The sequence below is a fragment of the Pan troglodytes genome, chromosome 22 (assembly GCF_028858775.2).
Source record: "Pan troglodytes isolate AG18354 chromosome 22, NHGRI_mPanTro3-v2.0_pri, whole genome shotgun sequence".
Classification (NCBI taxonomy): Eukaryota; Metazoa; Chordata; class Mammalia; order Primates; family Hominidae; genus Pan; species Pan troglodytes.
In genome coordinates this window covers 44,005,439-44,026,203 of record NC_072420.2, presented here as the reverse complement: position 1 = coordinate 44,026,203, position 20,765 = coordinate 44,005,439, and the positions used below count along the sequence as shown (strand labels likewise).

At 55.7% G+C, this 20,765-nt stretch overlaps 1 protein-coding gene across 3 annotated transcripts; it reads left to right on the top strand.

Annotated features, from left to right (window-relative positions):
* The first annotated feature begins 202 nt into the window (after positions 1-202).
* Positions 203-11,091, top strand: SIK1 (salt inducible kinase 1). 3 transcript variants are annotated; one of them, XM_054675309.2, is made up of 14 exons: positions 203-355; positions 1,164-1,333; positions 1,834-1,950; positions 5,332-5,395; positions 5,570-5,731; positions 6,326-6,450; positions 6,560-6,683; positions 7,236-7,459; positions 7,688-7,834; positions 8,215-8,340; positions 8,456-8,672; positions 9,152-9,433; positions 9,921-10,152; positions 10,578-11,091. In XM_054675309.2, exons 2-14 carry the CDS (start codon positions 1,178-1,180, stop codon positions 10,951-10,953), a joined length of 2,352 nt encoding a protein of 783 aa, XP_054531284.1. In that variant the 5' UTR covers positions 203-355; positions 1,164-1,177; the 3' UTR covers positions 10,954-11,091. The 3 variants fall into 3 exon arrangements, with proteins under 3 accessions (XP_054531284.1, XP_054531285.1, XP_054531286.1); XM_054675310.2 differs by lacking the exon at positions 7,688-7,834 and having other exon boundaries at positions 212-355; XM_054675311.2 differs by lacking the exon at positions 9,152-9,433 and having other exon boundaries at positions 212-355.
* The last annotated feature ends 9,674 nt before the right edge of the window (positions 11,092-20,765 follow it).

Below are 20,765 nucleotides of genomic sequence, written 5' to 3'. Positions count from 1 at the left end.
GGCCTCATCCCGCGCGCGTCAGAGCCGCCAGTCTCTTGGCAACCGCCCGATCTCCCGCTCTCCCTCCGCCCGGCGCTCGGCCGCGCGTCGCTCTGGCGTCAAAGCGACGTCAATGGGCGGCCCCCGCCCGGGCGGCGGGGGCGGGGCAGGGGGCGGGGACTACGGGGGGCGGGCCGGGGCGGGCCGGGGCGGGGCCGGGCGCCGCGTGCGGCGGAGCGCGGCGGCTCCGGGCTGACATGCGGCGCGGCCCCGGAGGCAGCAGCAGCGGCGGCCGCAGCCGGAGCAGTAGGCACCCGAGCAGCGCCAGCGGCCGAGCGGGCGGCTTCCTGGCCTGGGCGCTCCGGGGGCGGCGGAGGTGAGGCGGCGGCAGCGGCGGGCTCCGGGCGGGCGGAGGTGGCCGCCGTGGGGGCTCCGCGCGGGCGCCGGGCCGGGGCTTGGGGTTGCAGCCACCGCGCAGGGTCCCTGGCCTTGCGCGCGCGGAGTTCGCGGGCGGGGTTGGCGGCCTGGCCGCCCTCGGGCTCCCCTTTGTTGGGGGACCGGGGTAGGAGTGAGTCCGCGGGGCTCAGGGGCTGGGGAGCCGTGGGTCAGGTTGGAGCCGACCGCGGGCGGAGAGACCGGGTGTGGGGGGCGGGTCCGCGATCCCCGAGGTGCCTGGGATGTCGGGGGTGGGGACCGGACGGATCGCGGGCGGCGGGGGCAGGGTGTGGGAGCGGGGCAGGGGGCGGTCCTGGGATCCGGATCTAGCCGACCTCGGGTGGCAGGGCCAGGTGTGGGAGCGGGTCCGCGCCCAGAGGTGCTAAGGGGGTCGAGGGTGGGGACGGAACCGACAGCGGGCGGCGGGAGGCGAGTGTGGAAGCCCGGCTCAGGGGGTCCCGGGATCGGGACGGAACCGGACTCGGGCGGCAGGGGCCTCTATGAGAGCGGGTCCGCGCGCCCCGCGGGGCTCAAGAGGGTCGGGGGTCCGGGTGGAGCGGGCGGCGGGGGCGGGTCCACACCTCCCAAGGGGCTGGAGGGGCCCGTGGATAGAGTGGGGGCGACAGGCGTGGGAGCAGGTCCCTGCGTCCCGTGGGGACTGGGGGCTCCGCGGGCTCCGCGGGCACGGATGGAGCCGACCGCGGGCGGCGGGGGCGCTGGTGGGCTCTGAGCTCTGTGCGGCCCCGCAGGTGCGCGCGGAGCCATGGTTATCATGTCGGAGTTCAGCGCGGACCCCGCGGGCCAGGGTCAGGGCCAGCAGAAACCCCTCCGGGTGGGTTTTTACGACATCGAGCGGACCCTGGGCAAAGGCAACTTCGCGGTGGTGAAGCTGGCGCGGCATCGAGTCACCAAAACGCAGGTGCGTGGGGGCGGCGGGACCCAGCCGGCGGGGCCTCCCCACTGGACCCGGGGCGACCCGACCGTTGGCGGGTGGACCCCATGCAGATTCACTGCTCCAGGCTTGATTGTCGTGGTGGGTAAATAGTAACCGTTTTTAGTTCGGTAAAGGAAAAAAAATGCTTTATATTATGTTGCTGCATGATTTGGACATATATTGGGAGAAAGCAGAGAGGATAATAGCAAAAAAAGGACCAACCTGAGATTGCAGTGGTTCATGGACTCAGAGCTAAGCCCTGTAAAGTGAGCCTGCAAATACTTAAGTCACTTACTTAACTCTGATTATTTTAAATAACATTAGTGGTTACTTTGGTTATGTTTTCCCAACTTCTTGTGACCTTTTGGAGACAGAGTGTTGAGAAATTAACTTGCAAAAAATGAAATGTGTCAATTAGGTTGAGGGTTTTTTTTTCTTTTTTTAAAAAAACCCACAGAATATCCTTTTTCTTTTTAAATTTGTAGGTTGCAATAAAAATAATTGATAAAACACGATTAGATTCAAGCAATTTGGAGAAAATCTATCGTGAGGTTCAGCTGATGAAGCTTCTGAACCATCCACACATCATAAAGCTTTACCAGGTAAGGGGTCAGCTTGCCTTTCTCTGCTAATCCTGGCAAATGTGTTATATATTATTTCCAACAGCATAAGTCTGCAATTTCTGAAGGTGGCTTCCCTTTTGGGGAGTGTGTGGAAGTTGGGCATTTAGTTGTATAAGGTAAATAGATTGATTTTTATAGGCTGTGCAGATATATTTACAATTATTTTATTGCTTTTGGATCATAATTGAGATTTGCTTCATTAGAATTTTATTTAGTATCCTAACCTGATCCAGTTTTAAATGTGTAGAAGTCTGTTGTAAATTTGCTTTACTATGAAAACAGACAAACTCATCTGTAGGTATTGCCACAGGTCACGCATTTAGTATAAAAGGACAAATTTGAGTGAAACTGGAAACTTCCACCTTTGCAGATAATTATTAAACTTTAAAGCCAGCTGCTCTTACTGGTTTTCATTAGTTTATTTTTGCAAGGACAGTAGTGAGCACTTGTTTTCCCTATTTAAACTCTTCCATGAAAAACGGAGAGATGAAAATACTTTTCCACAGTAAGAGCAAGGAGCTTGTCATTTAATCCATGCTAGGAACATGGCTTGCCCTGTCTGTCTGTTGGTTTATTTTGTGACTTAATTTTTGTTCTCATGTTGAAATTAATAAATTATATCATCAGGAAATAAGTACTAATTTAATTAGAACAGCAAAGCAATCATTTACACCTCCCTAATGACAAATGACCACTTTTGCAAGGTGAAATCAAGTCTTCTTGCAGAAGAAGTTCTTTGCAGGTGCTATTTCATCCATTTGTGTTGGGTTGAAGTTCCTCGTAATGATTCTTATGAAATGGAATGTGAGATGACTCTGGGATGTTGTTGTGTGTGTTTGTGCAATTAGGACAGCTCGGTGTACAGTGTGGTAGGAGAGAGAATTATGATTTGAAATTATCCCCCAAAAGCCTCTGCACTAGATTGAAAATAAAAGTAGCAGTATTGGTGGAGCTTATGTTCACCGTGACGACAGTTTGCTCAGTGTCTTTAAGCACAGAATTCATGCCGTGTGCGCCTGGTTTGTGTTTTGTTTCTGTTGTCATTTTTAAGTTGTGTGCTCCATGCCCACTGGTGTACTGCCTGTGCAGCGTGCCCGGCCCATTTCCTCAGGAGTGGGCTGAGCTGGTTTTGTTTTTGACTTTGCTCAAGGGCTGAAACCTAATGGTAGTACCTTCCTTTTCTTCCTGTTCTTCTCCTTTGCCCATTGTGTGGAATTAGCTCCGTTAAAGAAACAAATTGCCCATGTGTTTGCTGCTGAGGTCTTTTCTGGAGGTGCATTTTCTTACTGCTGCTATATGTGATTCTTAACTGTTTGGAGATGATAGAATTCAGTGGTGTAGCAATGACTTTTACTCCTCTGGTTTTGATGCTAATGTCTAATTTTCTTTCTTTTCTTTCTTTCTTTCTGTCTTTTTTTTTTTCTTTTTTGAGACGGAGTCTCTGTCCGTCACCCAGGCTGGAGTGCAGTGGCGCGATTTCGGCTCACTGCAACTGCCGCCTCCTGGGTTCAAGCAATTCTTCTGCCTCAGCCTCCCAAGTAGCTGGGGCTACAGGCGCCCGCCACAACACCCAGCTAATTTTTTGTATTTTTAGTAGAGACAGGGTTTCACCGTGTTAGCCAGGATAGTCTGGATCTCCTGACCTTGTGATCCGCCCGCCTCGGCCTCCCAAAGTGCTGGGATTACAGGCATGAGCCACCGCGCCCAGCCACTAGTGTCTAATTTTCATTCCGCTGGCCGGGGCCCCAGAACCCTGCTGAGACACTTCCCTCTTTTTTTCAAGTTTTCAAAAAGTTCAAACACTTTGACTTTTAATTCTTTTCCTCCTCCTCCCTTTCTTCAGTTGGGGACGGGTCAGCAGTGGTCTTAGAGTTATTGTACCACCCACAGGGGCGGGGCAGTTAAAATTCTTGCCAAACTGCTAGAATTTATAGAACACTTTTCTTTTTAGATTTATAACTCAAAGCAGCAATCTTTGAAGCATCTTTTTTTTTTTTTTTTTTTTTTGAGATGGAGTCTCACTGTCGCCCAGGCTGGAGTGCAGTGGTGCTATGGATCGTGACTCACTGCAACCTCCACCTCCTGGGTTCAAGCGATTCTCCTACCTCAGCCTCCCAAGTAGCTGGGACTACAGGCACGCGCCACCACACCTGGCTAATTTTTGTATTTTTAGTAGAGATGGGGTTTCACCATGTTGACCAGGCTGGTCTCGAACTCCTAACCTCAAGTGATCAGCCTGGGTGATCCCAAAGTACTGGGATTACAAGCATGAGCCACCACCTCCAGCACAAAGCATCTTTTTAAAGGAATAACTGTATATTTTGAACCCAAAGAAATCTTTTTTCATAAGAATATATTGTTTCATCCTCTCCAAAATTTTTCAATACTCACAGACATAAGTTATATTTTTAAATCTCTTTTTAAGTAAAATAAAGTTATTGATTAGTGAATGAACTTCAAAGGGCTATGTTGGCATGGCTGTTGTGTGGCTACATGCTGAGTGAATGGCTACATGCTGAGTGAATGAGGCTGGATTCTCACAGCCTCATTCATCCTGTCAATAAAGCTGGGTTCCCACAGCCCCATTCATTCTGTCAATCAAGCGAGTGGGAATGGGGTGTGCATTCTCTATTACCCAGGTGGCTCTGACTGTTGGCTGGAATCATCTGTTGCCTACTAGGCTTCTATAAAGCCCAGCAGACTTCCAGCAATCTCCTCCTCTGTAGCCTTCAGAATACTGTCTCTCCTTTTTTGAGATGGAGTCTCGCTCTGTCGCCCAAGTTGGAGTGCAGTGGTACGATCTCGGCTCACTGCAACCTCCGCCTCGCGGGTTCGAATGATCCTCTTGACTCAGCCTCCTGAGTAGCTGGGATTACAGGTGCCCACCACCTCACCTAGCTAGTTTTTGTATTTTTTGTAGAGATGGGGTCTTGCCGTGTTGACCAGGCTGGTCTCGAACTCAAGCGATTCTCCTGCCTTGGCCTCCCGAAGTGCTGGGATTACAGGCGTGAGCCACCATGCCCCGGCCTAAGCATTCTCAAATTGTATGTGAGGTGCCTTGAATTAAATATGACCACAGAGGGGAATTCTAATATATTTAGACCTTTTGTGAGAGCAAAGGTGTATCAGGATAGGCAAGTCAGTGAGGAATTCACCTCTGATTTTTCAAAGCTGTCTTTGTGAGTAGGAATCTCCTGTTTTTTTTTTTTATTTGAGAAATTTTTCTTTTTCTTTGCATCTTTAAATGATGAATGCCTTTGTCCTAGAGAAGTTAGAAATTTCCTGGGGTTCTGGTGGATGGTTTGTAGCGCTGCCTTGTGCCTTTTTTGTGCGGTTAAATGTCAGGTCTTTCTTTTTTAGGTTATGGAAACAAAGGATATGCTTTACATCGTCACTGAATTTGCTAAAAATGGAGAAATGTTTGGTAAGCCACACTCATTTTCAGTATCTGTTGAAAACCAATGGCACAAACGTGTCTGGATTTGCGCGGCCAGTGTTTGGGCCACACATCCCAGGACCCCGCGGTGTTCCCCAGGGCTCCATGGGTGGTGGGCAGGCTTTGCCCTGGGGGCTGTAGCTTTGTTTTGTGGCTCCTCAGATTATTTGACTTCCAACGGGCACCTGAGTGAGAACGAGGCGCGGAAGAAGTTCTGGCAAATCCTGTCGGCCGTGGAGTACTGTCACGACCATCACATCGTCCACCGGGACCTCAAGACCGAGAACCTCCTGCTGGATGGCAACATGGACATCAAGCTGGCAGGCACGGAGGCCCCGGGGTGGGAGCAGGGACATCAAGCTGGCAGGCACGGAGGGTCCGGGGTGGGAGCAGGGACATCAAGCTGGCAGGCACGGAGGCCCCGGGGTGGGAGCAGGGACATCAAGCTGGCAGGCACGGAGGCCCCGGGGTGGGAGCAGGGACATCAAGCTGGCAGGCACGGAGGCCCCGGGGTGGGAGCAGGGACATCAAGCTGGCAGGCACGGAGGCCCCGGGGTGGGAGCAGGGACATCAAGCTGGCAGGCACGGAGGCCCCGGGGTGGGAGCAGGGACATCAAGCTGGCAGGCACGGAGGCCCCGGGGTGGGAGCAGGGACATCAAGCTGGCAGGCACGGAGGCCCCGGGGTGGGAGCAGGGACATCAAGCTGGCAGGCACGGAGGGTCCGGGGTGGGAGCAGGGACATCAAGCTGGCAGGCACGGAGGGTCCGGGGTGGGAGCAGGGACATCAAGCTGGCAGGCACGGAGGCCCCGGGGTGGGAGTGTGCCCGCAAGCAGCCCCAGCTTCCCGGCACGTGCCGAAACCGCAGCCCCTTGCCATTTGCCGTTTAACCTCATCCATCTGTTTCTTTGCTGCTCAGATTTTGGATTTGGGAATTTCTACAAGTCAGGAGAGCCTCTGTCCACGTGGTGTGGGAGCCCCCCGTATGCCGCCCCGGAAGTCTTTGAGGGGAAGGAGTATGAAGGTCCCCAGCTGGACATCTGGGTAGGAGCCGTGTGCGCGCAGACCCCCTTCCCGAGGCCGCGTTCCCCGAGGGCGCCGTGTTCCCGGGGGCGCCGCCCTGGCGCTGACGTGGCTCTGTGGTCCTCAACAGAGCCTGGGCGTGGTGTTGTACGTCCTGGTCTGCGGTTCTCTCCCCTTCGATGGGCCTAACCTGCCGACGCTGAGACAGCGGGTGCTGGAGGGCCGCTTCCGCATCCCCTTCTTCATGTCTCAAGGTGAGTCGCGTGGTCTCGCCTGGGCAGGGGCCTGTGTCTCCTGCAGCCCGTTCGCGGCTGGCTTCTGAGTCCTTGTTGAGTCTGGGAATCAGGCCCAGGTTACTGTGGGCTGCGGGAGAAACCCAGCCCATGGATGCCTTCTCAGTGCCCTATTTCGAGGGTGGACGGGTGCCCTTGCTGCACAGGCTTGTGCCTTGCGCCTGCCGTCCCCGCCCAGTACCTGCACCCAGGGTGCTGGCATCATCCCTGAGTCCAACCCACTGGCTGTGGCTCACCCGGCTTTTCTGTGTCATAAAGATGCCTGTCCACCTGGTGCTCAGGCGTGGGGCACGGCAGAAGGGTGAACCTAAGTGGTTCTCTGTGTGGTGGACACAAAGTGTGGCGGCCCCCAGGGTCTGGATCCCTGGCTGATGGCTCCCCTTGGGTGGCAGGACTGAGCCGATGGCCCGGCCCCTGCTCCTGGGCCCTGGCGTGTCAAACCACGTGGGGCGGTGGGTGGGAGCGCAGGCGAGGTCCCGGCCGCCCTGGCTCAGCCTCCTGGCCCCTCCACAGACTGTGAGAGCCTGATCCGCCGCATGCTGGTGGTGGACCCCGCCAGGCGCATCACCATCGCCCAGATCCGGCAGCACCGGTGGATGCGGGCTGAGCCCTGCTTGCCGGGACCCGCCTGCCCCGCCTTCTCCGCACACAGCTACACCTCCAACCTGGGCGACTACGATGAGCAGGCGCTGGGTATCATGCAGACCCTGGGCGTTGACCGGCAGAGGACGGTGGAGGTGAGCCTGGCCACACTTGCCCTGGCCTCACCCGCAGGGCCTAGGCAGCTGTCTCAGGGGGAGCAGGCACTCACCAGCTGAGTTAAAACGGGAGCACAGGCTAATTTAGGGGCCGGCTTGTCCACCCCACTAAAGGATATTCTCAGTCACCCAAGAATAACCTGGGATCGGGTGGGCCCTGGGGCTCCCCGCCGTCCCCATGCTGATCTCTGCTCCTCTTGTTCCCAGTCACTGCAAAACAGCAGCTATAACCACTTTGCTGCCATTTATTACCTCCTCCTCGAGCGGCTCAAGGAGTATCGGAATGCCCAGTGCGCCCGCCCCGGGCCTGCCAGGCAGCCGCGGCCTCGGAGCTCGGACCTCAGTGGTTTGGAGGTGAGGGGGAGGAGTCTCCTCCTGGGCCCCAGGCTCCCTCCCCTGTCAGGCACCGGCTTGGAGGGCAGTTCCTTGCGTGGGCAGCGGGTCCCAGGCCTCGTGGGGAAGGGGGTGCCAGCTGCTGGGGGCTGGACTCTGCCCAGAGGCCACTTGTCCCTGACTCATCCCTGGGGCCGGCCTGTCACGCCGCCTTCTGGCAGCGCAGCACCAGCACCTGGTCCTGAGCCCAGCCTGGCCAGCCAGTGTCCCTCCGTCAGCTGTCATGCCCACCAGCGAGGCAGCTTGCACTCCAGACAGAAGCCAGCTTGTTTCTTCTCTTGATGGCGCTGGTGGTCCGGAGGCGCTCCCCTGACAGCCTCTTTCCCGTCTGCCGGCCCCAGGTGCCTCAGGAAGGTCTTTCCACCGACCCTTTCCGACCCGCCTTGCTGTGCCCGCAGCCGCAGACCTTGGTGCAGTCCGTCCTCCAGGCCGAGATGGACTGTGAGCTCCAGAGCTCGCTGCAGTGGGTGAGTGCCCACAGCGGGTGTGGAGAGGGCTTGCCTCACCCCAGCCCTGGTGCCCCCGGTGTGCCCGGGTCACCTGGAGCCCGAGAAGTCACTGGCTTGTGTCTCTCCAACGCAGCCCTTGTTCTTCCCGGTGGATGCCAGCTGCAGCGGAGTGTTCCGGCCCCGGCCCGTGTCCCCAAGCAGCCTGCTGGACACAGCCATCAGTGAGGAGGCCAGGCAGGGGCCGGGCCTAGAGGAGGAGCAGGACACGCAGGAGTCCCTGCCCAGTAGCACGGGCCGGAGGCACACCCTGGCCGAGGTCTCCACCCGCCTCTCCCCACTCACCGCTCCATGTAAGTGTCCCCGGGGGCCCAGGAGGACACCGGTGGATAGGCTTACAGTCGACGTGAGGGTGGGCTAATTTAGAATGGACGTTTTGCCTGGCAGCCTCTCAGGTTGGACTTCTCAGGATTTGCCATTTGTTTTAATCCCTGAGACCACACAGTTGATGTTTAGAGCCTGCCCTGCATGTGGTCGTTCTAGTGGAGGATACAGCATGGGGTCTGGCCTCCAGCAGGGTCCTCCCCAGGCCGCCCCTAGGTGCTGGGAGGGCAGCCCCTTGGCCTGAGGTCCACTATGACCTGCCCCCTGCAGCTGCACCGTGATGGTGGCTTGCCTTTGTGGCTCCCTGGGCTCTGGTGGCCTCGAGCCCTCTTCCCACCAGGTTGAGGGTGGGGATGGGGAGGCCAGCGCAGCCATGTGTGCCCAGCAGTGGCCGGGGGAGCCTGTTCCTCTGCACTGCAGCATCAAAAGCGCTGTCCTCCCCCCACAGGTATAGTCGTCTCCCCCTCCACCACGGCAAGTCCTGCAGAGGGAACCAGCTCTGACAGTTGTCTGACCTTCTCTGCGAGCAAAAGCCCCGCGGGGCTCAGTGGCACCCCGGCCACTCAGGGGCTGCTGGGCGCCTGCTCCCCGGTCAGGCTGGCCTCACCCTTCCTGGGGTCGCAGTCCGCCACCCCAGTGCTGCAGGCTCAGGGGGGCTTGGGAGGAGCTGTTCTGCTCCCTGTCAGCTTCCAGGAGGGACGGCGGGCGTCGGACACCTCACTGACTCAAGGTGAGCCACGCTCCTCCCACACTTACCTCCACCTTCCCCAGGGGACCATGTGTGTCTCTGGCAGTACGTGACTTTGTCCGTGATGGCAGATGGCACCCCCTGTTCTCCACCGGGCCTGGGTGGGACCCTCAGTGCTCTGGGCAGGCTGGGGTGCTCAGTGCTCTGGTGGCTCGGGGGGTCACGGCCTGCTGGGATAGACACACATGTGGGTCCCTGAGCACGCGGCCTCCATGGCTGGTTCTGAAAGCACAGGAGACGACTCTGTGCTGGGCAGCACCTCCCGACTTGGAGGAGGGAGGGCCCCTGGCTGCCGGCTGCCTCCACGCCATCCTGGGGCTTAGGTGCCAGACTCCTGTCCAGACGTGCTTGTGTCACCCGTCCTTTCCTTACCCCCAACCTGAGGCTTGGAAACCCCCTAAGCCAAGGGCCGTGGATGCTGGGCTGAGAGCCGGGTGGCCGTTGACCTCCTGATTCATTCTCCCTGCAGGGCTGAAGGCCTTTCGGCAGCAGCTGAGGAAGACCACGCGGACCAAAGGGTTTCTGGGACTGAACAAAATCAAGGGGCTGGCTCGCCAGGTGTGCCAGGCCCCCGCCAGCCGGGCCAGCAGGGGCGGCCTGAGCCCCTTCCACGCCCCTGCACAGAGCCCAGGCCTGCACGGCGGCGCAGCCGGCAGCCGGGAGGGCTGGAGCCTGCTGGAGGAGGTGCTAGAGCAGCAGAGGTAGGGCCTGCCCCCGCCCTGGGACCCCGGGTGGGCACACGGCAGGTTATCTCCTCGAGGAACCTCATCTGCTAAGTGGTTCCCTCCTCTCTGTAGCCCAGTGCACACCCCCGCTCCCAGCCAGGGAGATGTGTGGGGCGTAGGTCCTAGGTGCTGAGCCACGGAGGTGCAGCAGGCGGGCGTGTCCTTTAAAGTCCCTGGGTGGGTGAGGGTGGCGGGGAGCGAGGGCGCCTTGTGGCCGCATCTCTGAGCTGCTGAGAAACCCGGTGGAGAATGAAAGGTGGGGCGCAGTCAGGGATCAGCCACGCACCTGCCCTTGGCAGCCGCAGCTGGCAGCTCCACGGGCGGGCCCTGCCACACGGGCACTCGGAAACCTGAGAACCCTGCGAGCCGGCGCAGTGACCACCTGTCCTCTGTTCCCACAGGCTGCTCCAGTTACAGCACCACCCGGCCGCTGCACCCGGCTGCTCACAGGCCCCCCAGCCGGCCCCTGCCCCGTTTGTGATCACCCCCTGTGATGGCCCTGGGGCTGCCCCGCTCCCCAGCACCCTCCTCATGTCGGGGCTCCCGCTGCTGCCGCCCCCACTCCTGCAGACCGGCGTGTCCCCGGTGGCCTCGGCGGCGCAGCTCCTGGACACACACCTGCACATTGGCACCGGCCCCACCGCCCTCCCCGCTGTGCCCCCACCACGCCTGGCCAGGCTGGCCCCAGGTTGTGAGCCCCTGGGGCTGCTGCAGGGGGACTGTGAGATGGAGGACCTGATGCCCTGCTCCCTAGGCACGTTTGTCCTGGTGCAGTGAGGGCAGCCCTGCATCCTGGCGCGGACACTGACTCTTACAGCAATAACTTCAGAGGAGGTGAAGACATCTGGACTCAAAGCCAAGAACTTTCTAGAAGCGAAATAAGCAATACATTAGGTGTTTTGGCTTTTTAGTTTATTTTTGTTTTATTTTTTTCTTGCACTGAGTGACCTCAACTTTGAGTAGGGACTGGAAACTTTAGGAAGAAAGATAATTGAGGGGCGTGTCTGGGGGCGGGGGCAGGAGGGGAGCGGGGTGGAGGGAACACATGTGCAGTGCCGTGGTGTGGGGATCTCAGCCCCTCTCTCTGGGTTCGTCGTGGTTGAGATGATTACCTCGGACGTCTACGGAAACGAGCGGACGCATTGTTGTCCGCTTGTGTGTGTGTGTGTGTGTGCGCGCGTGCGTGCGCGCGCGTGCATTGATTACTATCCATTTCTTTAGTCAACGCTCTCCACTTCCTGATTTCTGCTTTAAGGAAAACTGTGAACTTTCTGCTTCATGTATCAGTTTTAAAGCAGCCCAGGCAAAGATCATCTACAGATTCTAGGAATTCTCTCCCCTGAAATCAAAACCTGGAAGACTTTTTTTTCTTATTTTAGTTGAGAAGTTTCATAAACTGCTCAAGAATTAGTTTTCCAGGACTCTTCGGAGGAACGGCAGGAAGAACCTCAGAGAGGGCAGAGGTGAATTCAAAGTGCTGGGGACTCCGTCCTGAGGGCCACTTGGCCCTGAGCCCCTGGGTGCCCTTGCGGAAGCCCAGAAGCTTCTTCCTGCTGCACCTCCCGTTTCCGCTGCTGCTGACGTTTATGCATTTCATGATGGGGTCCAACAAGAACACCTGACTTGGGTGAAGTTGTGCAATATTGGAGGCTGACTGCAGGGCTGGGCAGCTGGGAGACAGGCTCATGGCTCAGGGCTCAGGGCTCAGGGCCGTGCCTGCCCTGGGCCGGGACCCCCCTCCCCACCCCCCACCTAGGCTCTTTGGCTTTTGTTCAAGGAAGGTAAAGTGAGAGGTTTAGGTCAGTGTTTTTAAGTTTTTCTTCTTTTTTAAAGCAAATCCTGTATATGTATCTACATGGGAGACAGGTAGACACTACTTATTTGTTACATTTTGTACTACACGTTTGTGTTCCAGGTGTCAGCTTCCCTCACTCCTGTTGTTAAGAAGCGTCCCTGTCAGCACAGGTGTGCATTGAGGAAGGGGCCCCAGGGCCTTTGCTCCCTCAGCACTGGGGTGGAGGCGGCAGGAAGGGGCGGCCCTTACCTGGCAGGTCTGGGCGCACCTTTGGCAGGTGGACTCCGTGGGGCTCCACCAGCCAGAAGCCTCTGGAAGGCAATGAAGGCAATGCTGCTCCCTGAGTCCAGTCCCCGCCCCCAAACCCAGCCCAGGTGCCTTCAGCTACTTCGGCTTCTTAAACCCTGCAGTGTTAAACAGAGGCATTGAGAAAGGGGAAAGGCGGGTATTTTTAAAAGCCAAAGATTGACCCAGTTACTTGAGGGTAGGGAGGCGGGCCCAGTGCAGGAGGATGCATCCCTGGCCTGCTGGTGCCCACCGGGGGCTGTGCCTGTGCCGGGCCGCAGGGAAGCTGGCTGCCCCCATTCCTGCTGCTGCTGCTGCTGCTGCTCTGTGGCTGTTTCAAAGACTGGGCGAAAGGCTGTCCGGAGGGCAGACCAGGTGCCTTGCCGCAGAGAAAACACCAAAGTCTCCTGTTCGCTCATAAAGAAGTTTTTGGGATGGGAGAGAATCCAGACCATCTTGGGGCAGCCAGGCCCTTGCCTTCATTTTTACAGAGGTAGCACAATTGATTCCAACACAAAACCCCTTCCCCTTTTTAAAATGATTTCTGTTCTAATGCCATAGATCAAAGGCCTCAGAAACCATTGTGTGTTTCCTCTTTGAAGCAATGACAAGCACTTTACTTTCACGGTGGTTTTTGTTTTTCTTATTGCTGTGGAACCTCTCTTGGAGGACGTTAAAGGCGTGTTTTACTTGTTTTTTTAAGAGTGTGTGATGTGTGTTTTGTAGATTTCTTGACAGTGCTGTAATACAGACGGCAATGCAATAGCCTATTTAAAGACACTACGTGATCTGATTGAGATGTACATAGTTTTTTTTTTTTTTTACCATAACTGAATTATTTTATCTCTTATGTTAACATGAGAAATGTATGCCAAATGATTAGTTGATGTATGTTTTTTAATTTAATATTTAAATAAAATATTTGGAAGGAAAAAACCTTGACTTTTTCCCTTCCTCTCTCTCTCATCTCTCTGGGAGCTCTTTCCTTCCAAGCGGCTTCCCTGAGAGGCCACATCCTCCAGGCTTGTAGAAGTTTCAAATCTTAAAGAGGAGGGCACGGAGCCAACTCCTGCATTCCACCTCACTGCAGGGAACTAATGGCCTTCCGTCAGCAGAGGACCCCTCCCCCTGCGGCAGCCACAGGTGGCCCCGTGGTCTGCCCCCTCCTCAGGACCCTTCCCCAGTGGCCGGGCTCAGTCACTGAAAGTCTCAGCCCCGCCCGGGGCTGCCGGCACCATCCATCCTTACCCCATCCTCCGCCAGGTTCTCTGAGTCTGGTTATAAATTAAGCAGTTGGAAGAATCTCACAGCCAAACCATTTCCTGGTCTCTGAAAGACTTCACCACCTTCTAGCAAGAAGGCACACACTGCTGCTTTATGAGAACAAAGGACTTGTTCATGTTGTCACCTGGTGGATATTTTGGTTAAAAAAAGCTCTTCAACCTCTTCGCTCCCATTAAGGTGGTCCTTACCAAAGTGGACCCCTTGTGCGCTGTTGGTGGGAGGGTCAAATGGCGCAGCCTTTATGGGAGAGCAGTGTACCAGCTCCTCAAAGATTAGAACCACCACCTGATCCGGCCGCTCCTCCTAATGGTATGGACCCTGAAGAACCGAAGGCAGGGCCCAGAGAGGTCTGTACACCCATGTTCACAGCAGCATGACGACAGCCATACTAGGAAGCAGCCCGAGGGGCCGTCAGCCAATGAAGGGATCAAGAAGATGTGGTCCCGCCTATAATCCCAGCACTTTGGGAGGCCGAGGTGGGTGGATCACCTGAGGTTGGGAGTTTGAGACCAGCCTGACTAACATGGAGAAACCTCATCTCTACTAAAAATACAAAATTAGCGGGGCATGGTGGTGCATGCCTGTAATCCCAGCTACTCGGGGGGGCTGAGGCAGGAGAATCGTTTGAACCCAGGAGGCGGAGTTTGTGGTGAGCCGAGATGGTGCCATTGCACTCCAGCCTGGGTAACAAGAGCGAAACTCTGTCTCAAAAAAAAAAAACAAACAAAGAAGATGTAGTCCATGCCGACAGTGGAATAGGCCTCAGCCGTACAAAAGGAGAGCCCAGCATGGCTGCCAGCGAGGACGGACCCTGAGGATGCTGTGCTCAGTGGAACAAGCCCGTCATAAAAGAACACACACGCGAGGGCCCTAGAGGAAAAGAACACACACGCGAGGGCCCTAGAGGGGACAGATTCACAGAGACAGAAGGGGGAGTGGGGGGTGCCGGGGGCTGGAGAGGGGCTGCTGAGCCAGAGATGAATGGGTGGGAATTGCAGTTTAAGAGGATGAAAAGTGCTGGAGTTGGGCGGTGGCGATGGCTGCAAAGCAGTATGAACGTTCTTAACGCACTCAACTGTGTACCAAAAAATGGTTAAAACGATACATTGTATGTTACGTGTATTTTACTACTTTTTTTTTTTTTTTTTTTTTGAGCCTTGCTTTGTCACCCAGGCTGGAGTGCAGTGGCGTGATCTTGGCTCACAGCAACCTCCGTCTCCTGGGTTCAAGCGATTCTCCTGCCTCAGCCTCCGGAGTAGATGGGATTAGAGGCCCCCACCACCATGCCGGGCTAATTTCTGTATTTTTAGTAGAGATGGGGTTTCACCATGTTGGCCAAGCTGGTCTCGAACTTCTGACCTCAAGTGATCTGCCCACCTCAGCCTCCCACAGTGTGGAGATTACAAGCGTGAGCCACTGCGCCGGGCCCACAATGTTTTTAAGAAGAAAACAAAGTTTTTTCTCAAGGAGGCAGATGCTCAGTGAGTGCGCAGCAGTTCCCATGAGGAGAGCAGGCAGGAGCCATGGGCAGGGGCAGGCACAGGGCAGGCCACTGTCGGTGCTGAGGTTGGCTGGGCATAAGTGTGGCCGGGGCCAGCCTCATTGTTCCTGGAGCCCTGCTCAGACAGGGCGTCCTGGCCCTCGGGAGAGCCTGCCCTGCGACAGCCCCTCAGGCAGCTGGATGGTGGGAGAGGCCGGGGAGGGGGCTCTTTGTCTTCTGAGTCATCTCTGCGGTTTTGCTGTCTCTAAGAACAAAGCAGTAGCCTCTGAGGTCCTGGCTGTGGCTGCCGCTGGCTTAGTGGCTTGAGGCTGTCTGACAGGGAGGCCAAACCAGGGCCGAGCACTCCTGAGCGAACGGAGGTGCCTGCTCGGGCCATGCCTATGTGGGGGAATCTGGCAGGGGAGCTGGGGGCCCACGGAGCTGCTCTGTCTCCAGGCAGCCTCATCACTCCACCCCGCTTAGAGTGGGGCCGCCTCAGGACACCAAGGTTGGGCTGTGTGGCATCTGCTGAACAAGGAGCCGGGCGGCTGTGCTGAGGGCACCTGTGTTTATTGTTTGGGAGCCTTAGAAACCAGGAACCTCGAGTCGGAACCTCTTGTCGTGTCGTGCATGCGAATTCAGGGTGTGACCTGCCCGTGTCTCAGCTCCCCGACCCAGTGGTCAGCTCCTCGTGGGGACAGCTGTGTCTCACGGTGCTCCAGGGTACTGAAGCAGCCCCAGCAGGTAGCAGCTCCTTAACACACAGCATTGGCGAAACCATCCCTGTGTCTCCCATGCTTGGGCGCTTCTTCCAGAACTCCTGATGGTGGCGAAGACGATGGCGATGATGATGGTGATAGAGGCTTAGACTTCTCAGGTTGCAAGTTGGAGCCCCCCTCGGGGAGCCATCCACAGGCCTTGTAGGACCCCAGAATTCTGCCCTGGGCTCCTTGATCTGCTCCTGAGTCATTTCAGTCCCTCCACTGGGGAGGTCCCGATGGGTAGAGGGAGCTGGCCACACCCATGGGTGTGTTTGCCCCTTGCCTGAGGGTCCTTTATGGCCCCTAGCCCACGTCTGGCACCGTGAGCATCCCCCACCCGCCCTGGGCGTTTTGCAGGATGTTCTCTTTGAGGACATGTTCCTTCCTGCTGGGGCTTGGCCGGGCTGAGCCGGGCCCTGGCGCACCCTTGGCGCACCCCTAGTACTCGATGGCACTTCTGAGCCATGCAGGGCTCTGGGGTTCTGGGACTTTCTTTTTCAGTCTGGTGAGGGGCCAGGTACTGCCTGGAGCTTCAACCAAAGCAAATCAAGTGACTGCCGTGTCCTTGCTAATACAAGACGGAGGCACGCCCAGCCAGCTGACATGCAGAGTGGCACGGTGGCTGAGAACGTGGCCTCCGTTGCTGCACGCCTGAGTCTGCGTTCTGGTGCTGCAGCTTTGCAGCCCTTTGTTGTTGACGCGACGGCCACACGTGCTCCGGGTCAGCAGGCCGCTCCCGTGACAAGGGCGGGACACGCAGGGTGCACAGCGGTGGCATCCCCGAGCACCATCCCCAGCAAGAACGGGGCCAGACACCCACCAGGGAAGAAGCACTGTGGTTGACCGGATTGTTGGCGACCTGACCGCCTGCTTATTCCGTCGTGGACGCGCCTCCTCTGGCAGGGGTGGGAGCGGAGGCCTTCGCCTGGAGGCGCCTGGGCCCTGCCTCTGTGCTTTTCTGTCACCCTGAACCGCTGGTGCTCTCCTCGCTAGGCCGCGGGATAGGAAGAAGGCTTTCTGGCCGTCCAGAAATACTGGCTCCCAGGAGCGGGACTGGCCTCTCGGGGTGGGGGTGGGGAGAGAGGGGATGCCCCAGCCAGAGGGAGGTCCCTGGGCCCAGCCTGGAGGGAGCCGAGGGAAGATCCACCTGTTTCTGCACGTGCTCGCCTCCCTCGGAGGCAGGAACTGAATCTGACCTAAGAGGAACTGACTCTCTTGGGGTGGAAGAAACAGAGTTGGCCTCTTCGTGTTTCTTCCGGAATAACACCGGGGTGTTGAGGCAGCATGCTGGTGAGGGCTTGGGTGAGCACAGCCGCCCTGCCTGTGGCCCCACCTCTGATCTTGGGAGGAGTCTGCTGTTCCGAGCTGGGCAGGTCCTGAGGAAGGTGTCCAGGTCTGGCTCTTCAGAGACCAGGAGGGCTGGGCTCCGGGTCCTGCCTATGCAGCTGGTGTGGCTGCCTGGCAGAGAAGAGAGAGGGGGAGAAGGAGGGGAGAGGGGAGGACAGAAGAGGAAAGGAGAGAGAGAGGAGGGAGGCAGAGAGGGAGAAGAGAGGGAGGCAGAGAGGGAGGGAGGGAGAGAAGAGAGGAGAGAGAGGAGGGAGAGAGGAGAGAGAGGAGGGAGGGAGGAGAGAGGAGGGAGAGAGGGAGAGAAGAGGGAGGGAAGGAGAGAGGAGGGAAGGAGGAGGGAGAGAAGAGGGAGGGAGGAGGGAGAGAGGAGAGAGGGAGGGAGGAGGTAGGGAATGTTCAGTTTCTTTCCTCAGGGGAACTGCTGGGGTCTCAGTCTGACTCACTTTTTTCTAATTATTATTATTTCACTTATTTGAATGTGATTTCTGTTAAAAAAAGAAAGAAAGAAACAAGAAACCAGAAAGGACTTAGAAAAAGTACTCAGGGAACCCAGGTGGCCAGAAATGCTCCGTTCCCCTTTTGTCCTTTGCAGTGTTCTGGTCTGGAATGAATGGGCTTCCCCAGCAGATTTTAGGGGCTTTTCTTTGAAATTTGAAGGGGAAGGTACCTTCCTGTGATCACAGAGCATGTTCCCTTCCAGCCAAGAGGTTAAGTGAAAAGCCCGGGGCCCTGGGTTCCAGAGCGGGGGGCCGGAAGACTGTGAGGCTCAGGGGAGAACGAAAATCCATCTCAGCAGAAATGTGCCCCAGAACAAATCAGCTCCACCGAGCTCCCAGTGACCTGAACCAAACGCATCGTCTTTGGCACGAAGTTCAAGGAGTTCTGCCGGGCACCGACCTGGGTCACCACCATCAGAATTGACGCACAGAACACGCCTGTCACCCAGAAAGCTCCCCTGGGCTCTCCGCTCCGTGCCCTTGCCGTGCTCCCGGCCCCAGGCAACGGATGACCTGCTTCCAGTCACTGGGCATGCGTTTGCATTTTCCAGAATTCCTAGGAATGGAATCAGACAGCGTGTGCTCCTGATGGGCTGGCTTCTCTCACTCAGCATAATTAAACGTGGCTTCCTCCACGTGCTGCACGTCAGGAGCTCATTCCTGTTTCCTGCTGAGTCATGTTCCGTGGTGGGGAAGGCCACCGTTTGTTTACCCACTCACCTGGTGATGAACGTTTGGGTGGTTCCCGGCATGGGGCGATTATAAATGATGCTGCTGTGAATCCTGGTGTGGACGTGTCTCATTTCTCTTGGGTAATGTAGGCCAAGGTGCAGAGGCTGGCTCGTGTGGCATGAGAGCGATTCACTCGACAGAAGCCGCCCAGCTGCTCTCCAACGTGGCTGCTCCTATTTGCGTTCCTGCCCACCACGTACGAGAGCTCCGGTTGCTCCAACCCTCACCAACACTTAGCGTTGTCAGTGTTTTAAATTTTAGCCACTTGGATAGTCTGTCGTGGTGTCTTATCATGATTTTATCTTGCATTTTCCTGATGACTGGTGATGTTGACTGTCTTGTAATTAGCCATTCTATTTTTCATATTTATTTGCATCTTTGCTGGTTTTTGTTTTTGTTTTTTGAGACAGGGTCTCGCTCCGTCACCCAGGCTGGAATGCAGTGGTGCCATCTTGGTTCACTGCAGCCTCTGTCTCTTGGGCTCAATCAATCCTCCCATTTCAGCCTCCTGAGTAGCTGGAACTACAGACATGCGCCACCGCGCCTGGCTAATTTTTGTATATTATTTTTGGTAGAGAAGGGGTTTCACGATGTTGCCCAGGCTGGTCTTGAACTCCTGGGCTAAAGTGATCCTCCAGCCTCCCAAAGTGCTGGGATTATAGGCATGAGCCCCTGTGCCCCACCTTTGCTAATTTTTATTGGGTTGTTTGAATTCTTATTATTGAGTTGTTGGAGTTCCTTATATTCTGAACCCAAGTCCCTTTGTCACATGAGTGTATGTGTCTGTACCCTCTCCTCCTGCCACACACAGAATATTTCTCTCCCTTGTGGCTTGCCTTTCATTTGAAGAGTGAAGAGTTGAAGGTTTTTATTGTTATGAAGTCCAGCTGATCATTTTATCTTCTGCAGCTGGTGCTTTTTGTGTCTTATCCAAGAAGGCTCTGTCTACCCCAGTGTTGGGGGCTCTCCTGTGTGCCCTTCCAGTGGGTTTATGCTTTCAGCCTTCATGTCTACAGCTCTGTCCGCTTTGAGTTGATTTTTGCCTCTGGTTGGGGATAGCAGTTGAGGTTTATTTTTATTTTTTTCTGTGGATAACCAGTTGTTCCAGCGCCATTTACTGAAAGACTCTGCTTTGCCCATTGAATTAATATGACACATTTGTGAGAAATCAAGTAACCATCAACTCGAGAGTCTGCTTCTGGGCTCTGCTGTGTTCCGCGGATCTATCTGTTCTGTGGCACAGCACATGTCTTTTTTTTTTTTTTTGAGATGGAGTCTTGCTCTGTCGCCCAGGCTAGAATGCAGTGACGCGATCTTGGCTCACTGCAAGCTCCGCCTGCCGGGTTCATGACATTCTTCTGCCTCAGCCGCCTGAGTAGCTGGGACTACAGGCGCCCGCCACCACGCCCGGCTAATTTTTTGTATTTTTAGTAGAGACGGGGTTTCACCGTGTTAGCCAGGATGGTCTCCATCTCCTGACCTTGTGATCCGCCCACCTCGGCCTCCCAAAGTGCTGGGATTACAGGCGTGAGCCACCGCACCTGGCCAGCACAGCACGTGTCTTGATTATTATTATCCTCATAGCTTAAATCTTGATGAAACCAGGTAGTGGAAATCATCTAATTTTGTTCTTTCTCTAAATTATTTTTGCTTTTTTAGGTCTTTTACATTTCCGTATACATTTTAGAATCAGCTTGTCAATTTCTGCACCTTGTGTTGACTCTACTTGTGTAGAATTGTTATTATTTGTTCCTTGAATGTTTGAGTCCCTAAATGCTTCTTTAAATCACGGAAGGCATGTGGGGCTAGTTTCTTAGTCAGAAGGTTTTGAATCCCAAATTCACTTTCTTTAGTAGGTTGAGAACCATTCAGATCTGGGATTTCGTTTTCGAGTGAGTTTGGAAGTTCGCGTCTGTCATGGCACATGCTCCTGTCCTCCGGGTTGTCAGGTCTATTGGTGTAAAGTCCACAATATTCTCTCTCTCTCTCTTTTTTTTTTGAGATGGAGTCTTGCTTGCTCTGTCGCACGAGCTAGAGTGCAGTGGGGCGCTCTCGGCTCACTGCAAACTCCACCTCCCAGGTTCAAGCGGTTTTCCTGCCTCAGCCTCCGGAGTAGCTGGGATTACAGGTGGCTGCCACCACACCCAGCTAATTTTTGTATTCTTAGTAGAGACGGGGTTTCACCATATTGTCCAGGCTGTTCACGACCCGCTGACCACAGGTGATCTGCCCACCTCAGCCTCCCAAAGTGTTAGGATTACAGGCATGAGCCACCACACCTGGTCCACAATATTCCTTTATCACCTTTCTGTTGTGTCGAATCTGTGCTAATGTCTTCCATTTCATTTCTGATATTAAAGGTTTGTATTTACTCTCTTTTATCTTTTTGATTGGAAGTTTATCAATTT

Coding starts and splice junctions, on each gene's coding strand:
- SIK1 (XM_054675309.2), top strand. CDS start 1,178: ATGGTTATCATGTCGGAGTTCAGCGCGGACCCCGCGGGCCAGGGTCAG. Junction 5,732..6,325: donor CATGGACATCAAGCTGGCAG/GCACGGAGGCCC, acceptor TTTGCTGCTCAG/ATTTTGGATTTGGGAATTTC. Junction 8,341..8,455: donor TCCAGAGCTCGCTGCAGTGG/GTGAGTGCCCAC, acceptor TCTCCAACGCAG/CCCTTGTTCTTCCCGGTGGA.